Genomic DNA, 12,200 nt, shown 5'->3' with positions numbered 1-12,200 from the left:
TATCTCACTGGCCCTTATAAAGGAGTAGGAAAGGTCTTCTAATTCTCTATGACAGCATCAAGGCTGAAATGGAAGGTGTTTGGGAACTGGATTGTAAAGTCAAGTTAGGACTTCTTTTGTCATAACAATTTCTATGATACCCAACTGTGACCTCTTTGCCATTCTTAAGACAGGTTTTTAACTCGTGGGGCACCTGGGTGGCTCAGTTGGTTAAGCATCTGCCTTTGGCTCAGGTCATGATCCTGGATCTCGGAATCTAGCCCCACATCAGGCTCCCTGCTCAGTGGGGACCCTGCCCCTCTCTTTGCCCCATATTCCACTTGTGCTCTCTCTCTCATATAAATGAATAAAATCCTTAAAAAAAAATAGGTTTTTAGCTCTTTTGTTTTAATAGGTATTGTTTTTCCTCCTGCTCAAGAGGATTTATTATTTAAAAGGCATCTTCTATAAGGAATGGAGAATATTAATTACTCACTCAAATGCAAGGATTTTCTCTAAACACAAGTATTTAAACAATGGAATTTGGAAAATATTTAAATTTTACTACAAAATATAAAAAAGGCAACTCTACTTTCTTAAGGAACTATTTAAAACCACTTACTTACATTTTTAAGTTTAGTTACAGCAACTGAGATATATTAATCCCTTAATAAATTCCCACAGTTAAATCACTTTTTTTTTTTGAAGGGCTGAATAGGATTATCTATAAATGCACAGGATTTTGTAGTATAAAATTTGGTAGTATTTCAAAATAGAAAGTACAAAAATAAGATACCTTCCAACTTCATTTCAGTAAGTGCCTAAGATATTAAAATATATTGCATTAGCATTGATTTGTATTCACATAGCATACATCATCCTATGATTATTTAAAACTAAAGATTTAATTTGTATATTAAATTAGAGAACTCTAGAATTTTAAATAGGAACATCAAAATGAAAAATTCTCTCTGCCAATATACTATATCATCTTCCTATATCACCTAATTTAATGGAAATTACCTTAGTGTTCTTATCAAACCAGAACTCCAACTGCCAAACATAAAAGAAATTATCTTTATACATGTTAAAGTACTAGTAAATGGAAAATACAAGTGTGAGCTCTTTTATTTGTTATAAAATAATTCCTTAGGACAAAGAACTTAAAGATTTATAGGGCTTTATCAAACAATTATAGAAAAGTCACTTCCTAATTGTTCACAATTAAACAAGAGAATTATAAAGACATAAAGCTATGAGGAAGTCAAAGAAGGGAAGTCAGCAACTATTATAATGTGAAGCTTTAGGTTTTGTAAGTTCAACTTAACTATTTCCAACAATGTTCGAGTGGATCTATGATATAACATAAATTATAATTTTCTTGAATTTTAAATTGATCATGTGCATTGGTTTCCTTTATTGTGGGGGCATAAGTCAGCTTAGGAGTAAGTCTGATTAGCTACTCAGCTGCTAGACTGTTTGACATAAAGCCATAAAACTCAACAACTTTCCCAATTGTTTAAAATAGACTACACAACTCAAATGCTGACTATAAAGCCATAAAACCCTGATACCTTGCTCTCTATTAATGCCATGGATAGTTTAACAAATAATCAATGTTCAGCTGTCACTTGAAAGCCTTGCCTGTGGATTTTTAGCTGTATGGTACAACTTGGGCATTTAAAAACTTTTTTTTTTAAACAAGTCTAACTGAACTATCAGACTTAATAAGGAAATATATATATAACCAAACAAATAAGTAAAATAAAACTTCTTCACCCAAATGAGAATTGCACATTTCATTCAATATCATTAATGCTCTGGTTACTTTCACTACTCAGGGAATCAAGGGTATTCAATCTGTATCACGCATATGTTTACTTCATTAATTGTCTCTGTAGATCTGACCAATCCAAATGTCAGTTAGCGAAAAAGCACGTTTTTCTCTGATTTCTCCATTTGTTTTTCACAAATTGGTCATGATGGAATATACATGTATTCATATTCACATATATTCATATATATTCTTACATATATTTTTTAGATCAGAGAACACCAATTCAATGAAATATGTTAGAAAAGACTTCTACTTTGGAAATCTCTAAAATGTTTCTAGGTTTTAATGCTTTATACCTCTAAAATAAACCCAAAATTAAAATTTAGAGGAAGAGGTCAAAGTGAAGAGGGATGTGTGAAAAGAAATTACTACAATAGCAGCAAAACAACACGTAACTTCTTAGAGCTAACATAATATCCAGTAGACTGAGTATAAGAGCAGAACTCCAGCTGTTGGTCTGATTTGCTAATGGACATTTCAATTCTGTTATGGCAGATGGCATTAGAGCAATGTTCTATGCTCCCTGGGCCCTTGTCTCTAACTTCAACCTGAGCACATGCACATAGATACACATCACTGTTTATTAAGTGAGTCATAAAATGAGAAGGTAACTAACATGCTATCGAAGACTTTGAAAAGCCATTTTATCAATATGACAAAACCCTCAGAGAACAAATCTTTGTCTTTCCTTCCTCAGGAGAAAGCTATGCCAATTGAAACATGTTTACTGAAGGCTGCATGACAAATTAAAAGAACAGTGGGCTAAGGGTCATATTACACATTATGCCCCTCACTAAATGTATATATTTACCTGAAGAAGAGAATAGATACCCTTACGCAAGGATGTTAATGTCAACAGTAGGCTGTGAAGAAGCTGAATGATCAGAGAAAGCCAGGAGAGAGCCAGCAAGATTGCTAGGCTTGCTCTGAATTTCATCTCAAAGATTTTCCAAACATTCTCTTTCTTGGGAAAGCCATTTGAGATTACGTTGTAGAAAAGAAAAACATGGAAACCACATGAAGTTTCTGTTTTTCCCTTTTCCTGGTGAGTTTAAATTCCCCTCAGAGTTCATAAATTGGTAATACCCATATCTTGATAATTATTACTGTTTTCATTGCAAGGGACTCCCTGCAATTTTTTTTTCTGATTTAAAACTATTGACATGAGCACAATAAGGTTATCTTCTTTGAGATAAAATATTTGATCACTGTGCCAGGAATATGAGAAAGGAATATTCTACTAATAGAACATCTTCAGATTTATAAATTTTGAATATAATCTAACTGAAAATATAAAAGTAATTAAAAAGAGAAATCATCAGATGGATGGAGATAGCTTACTTAGTTGGCCATAAGAGCAGAGGAAAAGAGGCTCAAAAAGAAACGCTAGTAAGACAAGCTCAAGTCCTATCCATCTGGTGGAGAAAACTTAACCAAGGTGTCCTGGAGTTTGGTTCCTACAGCAATAGCATTTCTACTGTGGAAATTGAATTTTGAGTTCTCTTATCACTCATTCTATTCATCCAGCAACTTGTGTCCTCATTTATGATTAGTTAGTTCTCCATTGTGGGATGCCCACGATGGAAACAGACCTTGAAGAGAGGACTAGGACGAAAGAGGAAGCAAGAATTAAGGAGATACTTACACATTCAAATCTAGTGGGTGGAGATACAATGGGTGGTTTTAGTTCGAAAAGCTTACCAGGAGTTTAAACCTAAGGATGCATATTCAATCTTCAACACACCAAAATCCACAAGTTAATATATCTTTATTTGATCACAGTATCACATTCCTTTGCCAACAAATGATCCATCATATATCTGTCTATGACCAAATGGGGAATATACACAACACCTAGAATTCTGACAGTCTATACTATCACCATTAAAATCATGGAACAAAATACCTGGGAAGGGGAGTTTTACATTTTTGCCCAGTTTGACAACACATAGAACTACTGTCTGAACTAGAAGAAGGACAGACTACAGCAAAGGTAATTCCAGCCCACTGGTGAGAGTTTAAGAGTTTTCAAGCTAACTGTGGCCACTAGGTATTAACTGAGGACCTCTGGTCCAAGTAAATGAAGTTGCACTTGATGAGCTCATAACAAAGCTTCATGATCATACCCACAGAACCTATCATGCCGCTTGGTACATAACAGCCTCCACAATTGTTACTTGAATTAATACACCTTGGGCAAGTGGCTCTATGAAAAATAGAAATCATAATTGTACTTGCCTTATGAGTTTATAGTTTAAAATTTGAGTCAATTGTTGTAGCTTACTCACATGCTTGGCAAATAAACTCTCACTGGGTGTGTTAAATTAAGATTAAGACATTACAATTGGTGGGAACTCATGGAGTTAATAAAAGTCATAATCTAAACTATTTCCATTTGGACTACATTTTATAATTTCAACCAAGCTATAGATAAAATGATTTTTCAAAGTCTGAAAAAAATACTAAAAATACTAAAATACTAAGATTACTTTTATAGATCAACAAAATATTTGACTAAAATTTAAAGGTCTGACTACATATTAATTATCTTTGTTTCCGTAAGAGTCTTAACTCATTTTCAAAAATTAAATGGTTTACACATAATATAACCTTAAATTCAAAATTACACATAATATAACCTTAAATTCAAAATTCTGTCCTCTTTCTCCATTTATATTACAAGTCTGAAACTGCAAAGGATTTGGCATTAGCAGTACTATAATAGTGTTTGTTGATACTGGATTTAAATTTCCAAAGCACCTAACTACTGAACTCTTCAACATTATCTTGAGTATTGTTAGCATCTTCTTTTTTAATTTTGCATCGGGATGCATTTGTGTGTGTGTGTGTGTGTGTGTGTGTGTGTGTACACATACAAATTTGAGGAATTCAGTTCTATATGTCTGTTCTCTACCTGGTTCACACATCAAGTGTAAAGTAGTAGAATGGACTCTACAATGTATTCTACTTTTGATTATCTTCACCAAGTCAACTAATAGGAATTTATTATCCCAGGTACAGTTAATGCCTTTGAAATCTCTGTACAGCTTGGATGTTTCTTGGTAATTAACATGTTGTGGTTAAACTATTATGAAAGCTCCATAATTTCTTTTTCTGCCTCTAGTCTCTTATCAAATCTATCTTCTGGACTCAGATCAAAGTGACCTAACATAACAACAAGCAAACAAACAATGTTAATTCTCTGCCCCCAAATCCCTCATAATTCCCCCACTGATGGCTATATAAATGTCATCTTCTCGTGTAATACAAAAGACCTAGTTAACCTATTTCAGGGCTAAGGTGCCAGGTTTGCTCCCACCTGCTCAAATCCTTTGTTCTTGCTGTTTCTTCTGCTGTCTCTCCCTGAAATGTTTTCCTAGACATTCACTTGGCTCAGTCCCTCAACTCCTTAAGCTTTTAATTAGCAGTTTCCAGTTAGTTTAGTTTGAATTATGACCCATCCCTACACTCCTTGCATGTCTCTATCCTAAGCCTGTTCACAAACACCACACAACAAGCCCCACCACCAACACTGCCACCACGTAGACTAGAAGCTTCTTGAGGTTGAATCTCTAATGCTTGGCATGATCAATAAATATTCTTTGAATAAATGAATAATTAGGCCATTTAAGTAAATGGTTTTTAATTTAATTTAATTAATTTAAGTAAATGGTTACTTAACCATTTAAGTAAATGGTTTTACTTAAGTTTTCACGTTCCCGAAAATATACATTATGTGCTTACCCCAGACATGCCATGTTCTTCATTTCTTGATGACTGGCACACGCACTTGCTAACAACTCCCCGCTCCCCCCGACCCCATCCTATTAACACCATCCTATAAAGCAATCCTTTCTTGGAAAGAAAGTGATGTGAGAGAAAGTAAATGGAGATGGGGAGAGACACAATTCACATAGAGGTTAAAGGCAACTTCCTTGTGGACACTGTGACAGACGCTGACTGTAAGACCTGCGAAGTGAGAATGAGGCAGGGTCATGTCATGAAGAAAGGAGTCATGTCACCTGGGAAGGAGACAGGTTGTGCCAAAGTCCTGAAGCTGCAAAAAATTAGGATTAAGAGCGTGAAGAGTAGCCTTATGATCAGATTATATTAAAGAGGAGAGTAGTATGAACTAAGGTGGGAAAAGTAAGCAGGAACCAAAATTGCCAGAACCTCAAGGGTCATCAGACCAGCCTGTGTGTGGTTTGATGGCTGACAAGCCTGAGGAAAGTCACAGAACTTTGGCCGTGGCTGTGCTGAGAAATGTCGGTGGCTTGTACAAGAGAAGGGGCCTTAGAGAGAAGTGCATGAATTGGGAACTGCATTTTGCATGGGTATTATGTGGAGGGTAAGGGAAAGGAAGGTGTTAAGAATAACTCCTAGTTTCTTTACTGAGTTCCTAGGTCCACGAGGGTGACTTTAACCAAAATACTAACACTTTTACCAAAATACTAACACATTTTCAAACACCTCTTCTGAGTAAGTTCTAAGATGACTCAGGCTGACTTAGGTTTTCCTCTGAGCTCACATTTTACCTTGTGGATTACTCTATTTATTATATAGTACCAAATATCTGGGTGGGTCAGTCAGTGAAGTGTCCGACAGATGATTTCAGCTGGGGTCACGAACTCAGGGTCATGGGATCAAACCCCTGTTGGGCTCTATGTTCCGCAAGGAGTCTGCTTGAGATTCTCTCTTCCTCTGCCCCTCCCCTCACTTTCTCTCTCTCTCAAATAAATATAATCTTTTAAGATAAAAGATTATTTATCATATAATCCTATAACATATTGGATTTCTCTCTCCAAAACAGCAGGCTCTTTGAAGGTAGTTACCATATCTTTTCATCTTTCTGTTGGTAGGCCTAACACAGTGCCCCACACAGAAAATGAAAACGTAATTGAATGAATGAAGGAAGGAAGGAAGGAAGAACTAAGAGAAGAAGCAAGAATCAAAGTATCAGAACTATGTTAGCTTCCAATCCTTTTGTAGGTTCTGTTCATTTAAGACTATGCATAGACTTTTTTTTAATTTTAGTTCTGGTACAGTTAGTATACAGTTTTCTATTAGTTTTAGGTGTACAACATAGTGACACAACACTTCCACACTATGCATAGACTTTAGCCAAAAATCTCTTGAGTCTAGTAAATTTCTTACTATCAATTGCTAAAAATTGCCCAGTCCCTCAAAGTCAGTATGTGATTTTCTCTAGCTTGAATGAATACTAAAAAAGAAAAAAAAGAAAAGAAAAGAAAAGAAAAAAAGATGAACTCTTTTTCTGTAGTCCTTGAGCTGTAAATTGGCCAAATAAAATATTTTATAATCAATAAAAATCAAAAGATTATCTTTTGAAGATTTAAGAGTGTTCATTTATAGTTCTAAAAGTTAACATTAATGTAACTTTTGGTGGGTATCTCTAAGACTTGTTATCCTGTTTTCATTTTTTTTAAAGAATGTTTGATGTAGGAGGACAGAGATCTGAGAGAAAGAAATGGATTCACTGCTTTGAAGGCGTCACATGTATTATATTTTGTGCTGCTCTCAGTGCCTACGACATGGTCCTAGTGGAAGACGGGGAAGTGGTGAGTCTCAAAGGAAAATAAAGCCAGGGTAAAACAAACAAACAAACAAACAAACCCCAAGCATATGTGCTTCTCAACATTACTACCATATTCCCCAACTAGGGGAAGATCTTCCAAACATAGATGTTACTTCTCGAGTCTTGTTTATAATGCCCAATGTTAATATTTTGCAAATAATAATGCTACACATTCTCACCTTTATACCTAACAGAACAGAATGCATGAAAGCCTTCACCTGTTCAACAGTATCTGTAATCACAAGTACTTTGCAACCACCTCCATTGTCCTGTTTCTCAATAAAAAAGATCTCTTTCAAGAAAAAGTAACCAAAGTGCATCTTAGTATCTGCTTTCCAGAATACACTGGTAAGATACTTTAATTCCATATAAATTCTTTATACACCTATATTTTCCCATCTTCATCTTGACAGGTAACATTTATCAAGTTGAGGCTTATGATAATTGCTTGAGTCATGTGCATGATTCAAACTGGAAGAAATCTTACAGTGAAATAGGAAACCCTCTCAACACTGTTGGCATTAAAGCAAAGCTCTAAGGAATAAATGGGAGATTAGGTGGACCAGCGCTGCTACTCTATGTATTAAACACTGCAAACTATATTAACTTAAACATTACAAATAATATATTCCAAATTGGCATTTTTAAAAAAGATTTATTTTACGAGAGAGAGAGAGAGAGAGAGAGAGAACAGTGGGAGAGGCGGAGTCTTAAGCGGACTCTGCACTGAGTGGGGAGCCTGACTCGAGGCCTCATCTCAAGACTCTGAGATCATGACCTGAGCTGAAACCAAGAGTCAGACACCCAGCTGACTGTGCCACCCAGATGCCCCCACCAAACTGGCATTTTTTTATGTACTTCCTAATGAAACTTCAAAATGCAGTTGTTTTTCAAAGTCTGAATTAAGTTTCCTCAGGGACGGTCTCAATGATTTTTGAGAATAGTGACATTTTCTCTTTCCAGTTTTCATTTTCCAGTTTTCCTAGGACCTAGAATTTTAACCAACTGAGCCACCCAGGCGCCCCCGGACCTAGAATTTTAGTGCTAATCCTGTTAATGACTATAAACTGTCAGAAGTTTTTTTTTCCTTCAGAGATAGGGTGTTTTTTTTTTTTTTTTTTGGTATATAGTTACATCTCTGTTAATGAAATTGTGTGTAAGATGGAAATACTTATGATTTAAATGACAAATAGGGTGCCTGGGTGGCTCATTTGGTTAAGTATCTGCCTTTGACTCAGGTTATGATCTCTGGGTCCTGGAATGGAGCCCCACGTCAGCTCCCAGCTCAGTGGGGAGCCTGCTTCTCTCTCTCCTGCTGCCCCTCCCCCCAACTCATGTCCATTCTCACTCTCTCAAATAAATAAAATCTTCTAAAAAAAATAAAAATAAATTTTAAAAAACACAAATAGAAGCTAATTCTACTACTTTGCTTTATGGGTAGCCCAGATGTTACTAGAAGCATGGCAGTCTGTCATAGTAGCTATTTATGCTAATGTAAAACTAGTGCTTCTATCTTTCTTCTAGCTTTGTAAATACTAATTATATGTTAACACATTTATCATGTGATTAAATATAATCATGATTCCATTTTGAATAATACAAACTACATATAGACTCAGTAAAGCTCTGTATGCTTTCTTTTAAATAATGGGCTTTATTTCTTAGAGCAGTTTTTGGTTTTCAGGACAAATGAATGGAAAATGAGAGTTCTACTCCCTCTCTAGTCAGCTTCCCATTTCTCTTATCATTAACATTTTGCATTGAGGTGGTGTATTTGTTACCATTGACTAACAGTTATTGATACATTATAACTAAAGTCCATAGTTTATTAAGGGCACTCTGTGTCATACAGTTCCGTGCGTTTTGCAAATTCATGTCATGTCCCCATCATTACAGTAACATATAGCCTCACTGCCATAAAAATCAACTGTGTTCCACTATAAATCAGTGCTTTACCCCTCCCCTCCAAATTGTGGCAACCTCTGATCATTTTACTCCATCTATAGTTGTACTCTTTCCAGAATGTCATAGAGCTGTAATCATACAATATATGGCATTTTCTGACAGACTCTTTTCATTATAAAATGCTATATGTATTTAAATTTCCTCCATGTCTTTTCATGGGTTGATAGTCCATTTCCATTTACTATTGAATAATATTTCATTCCATAAACCAGTTTTTTTTTCATCTTTCATCTATTGAAAGATATCTTAGCTACTTCTAATTTTTGACAATTATGAATAAAGCTGCTATAAACATTCATGTTCAAGATTCTGTGTGCCTGTATGTTTTTGTGTAGATATCTAGAAGCACATGTGCTAGAGTGTATGGTAAGACTCTGTTTAGCTTTGTAAGAAACTGGCCAACTGCCTTCCAAAGTGGCTGTACCATTTGGAGTTCCTGTGGCTCCACATCTTTGGCAGTATTTGGTGTTCTGTTAATGTTTTGGATTTTAGCCACTCTACATGGTCTTAAAGATGGTCCCTCATGGAATTTTTCTCCTAGTTACAATGAAGTGAGGAACAATAATCTTACCACCATGGAAAATCTTCATGCTGCTGCCCTGTCCTATGTTAGGTTCCCTCAAAGTATATTCTGTTGTAAAACCATCAACACAGGTCATTTTTAGCTGCCTTGTGTTTCTTAGCACTTGTATTTTATTTCTTCCTTTCCCAGTTGATCCATTGTGAGTTCTGCTACAAGGCTAACCATTCCCAACTGTCCCCCTCCCCCACCCCTTCCCCATCGACTCTCCATCTAGCTCTACTAAAGCATCAGTCAGGAGCAGCTCTCTCTAGTTCTACATACGTCATCTCAACTCCTTTGTTCGGTCAGCAGCATAGTCCATAATCTGACCTATACCATCCATTCTACTTGATTTACTATAATTCTTCTGCAAAAAATCTGTCCTTCCCATCCAACTCATCTCTCCAAAGTGCACATTTGATCCTGAACCTTATCCTCAAGTCTAGTGACACAGGCCATTCTCACTCCCACTTTTTGGCATTCAGTCAAACTACTTCCTTCTCTCTTCTAGCTACCCCTCAAGATCCAGGTCAAACACCACCTCATTCCACAGTCCACTCATCTACAATTTCTATTCTTTTAGTTCATATGAAAACTCACACACCCCCATGTACACAGATACATGCACGGCCTTTGTCATATATATAGACTTCTTGTCTATATATAAAATGTTAGAATTTTTATTGTATTTTAATCAAGTAAAGCCCCCACTCAGTGAGACAAGCATAGTTCCCAGCACAAATTTAATATCGCATAAATCCTGGATAACTGACCATTGCTTTCTTGATTTTTTTTAACACTGAGTATATCAAACAGCAGCACACAAAGTAAAATCCTAAAACTTAATGACATTTCTAATTTTATTGCTTTTAAAATGCAATTAACATTTCTTTCTTTTCTTTTTTTAATAAGGACCAAATACATTTGAAGATGCAGGGAATTACATCAAAAACCAGTTTCTAGACCTGAATTTAAAGAAAGAAGATAAGGAAATTTATTCCCACATGACCTGTGCTACAGATACCCAAAATGTCAAGTTCGTGTTTGATGCAGTTACAGATATAATAGTCAAAGAGAATCTAAAAGACTGTGGGCTTTTCTAATCAATCTGTTTTTTCTTCAACGCTTGCTCATGTACACTTTTCAAGATACAAAAGGAAAGGTGCTGTGTGATGTGTTTAGTTTTAACAGATTAGTGTTCTAAAGCAAAAACTTCATACAAAAAAATTACATATTCTCAGCTATATCTGGGTAGGTTTCAGTTTCTCTGGGACACTGATTTTCATGTCCTCGGATCTGAAAATGTACATTTTGGTAATGCTATAGCAGTACATATCAATGACAGTGAGTTTGCTTGGTAGAAAATTTCTGTACTGCGATCCATTTCTAATCATAGAACAATGACAAATGCAAGGTATTCTGTATCATTTCATTGGCCACATTTTGAGAGGCATTTATTTTCACTGATATGTAACTGTGCCTGTACTATAAAGACTATTCATTATTGGTCAATTCCTCCTAATGAGTAAGTTGCTAATGAAATATTCATTAGACATGTACTTGGTGATGGGAAATTCCATATGCAAAAGAAACACATGCAATTTTATCTGCTACATTTTTCTGAGAGAAAAAGTCATTCATGCTGAATTTACCCTTAGAATTGGAGATCTTAACAATCTACCTTTTTATATCAGCCTAGTGGAAAATGGGACTGTGTGCAAACAACAGTCCCACATCCTGCTCCAGAGTGACATGGAACATTACTACAACTGATGGTTGAGGGACAACAACTTTAGACTGCAAGAGAGAAAAATAACTCAGTTTCTTGGCATTTAGTATGTTTTGGTTTTGTGAATAAGAAGTAGGAAGTTAAGAGTAATTAGGAGATTTTGTAGGAAAGAAACATTGAGCTTCTATGTTAGTACTGTATGGTCCATTCTAAATGTCTGACTGCATGCTAATGGTCAAGCCTACTTTTTAAAAGTTAATTTGGTGTCTTACAAACCAAATTATGTCATTTGCAAACAGAAAAGATGACCTTTCTTTTTTAAAATATATGTACCACTTAACAATTTATCCTTTTCAAACAGGTCTCAATATTGTTCACTCTCTATCCTGAAGAAGGATACATAGATCAGAATAGTAGGTCAGCACATGAGATTTATAACTACCCTGAAAAGAGAGCTAATTGGTGTTTTACCAACTAAATTAGGAAAACAGAAATTAAGCAATTTGCCAATCTGTAGCTCGGATGGATTTTG

General features: G+C 35.5%; 1 protein-coding gene across 1 annotated transcript in view; it reads left to right on the top strand.

The window, feature by feature from the left end:
• The window catches only part of LOC111155305 (G protein subunit alpha transducin 3), a 53,879-nt gene extending 42,837 nt beyond the window's left edge, over positions 1–11,042 (top strand). The window contains exons 6-8 of the mRNA XM_022515445.1: positions 7,266–7,395; positions 7,607–7,760; positions 10,852–11,042. Coding sequence (XP_022371153.1) covers positions 7,266–7,395; positions 7,607–7,760; positions 10,852–11,042 — 475 coding nt within the window. The remainder of the gene's footprint in view (positions 1–7,265; positions 7,396–7,606; positions 7,761–10,851) is intronic.
• The last annotated feature ends 1,158 nt before the right edge of the window (positions 11,043–12,200 follow it).

This window comes from Enhydra lutris, unplaced genomic scaffold (assembly GCF_002288905.1).
Source record: "Enhydra lutris kenyoni isolate GAN:26980312 unplaced genomic scaffold, ASM228890v2 scaffoldscaffold40, whole genome shotgun sequence".
Classification (NCBI taxonomy): Eukaryota; Metazoa; Chordata; class Mammalia; order Carnivora; family Mustelidae; genus Enhydra; species Enhydra lutris.
This window is presented reverse-complemented; position numbering and strand designations above follow the sequence as displayed.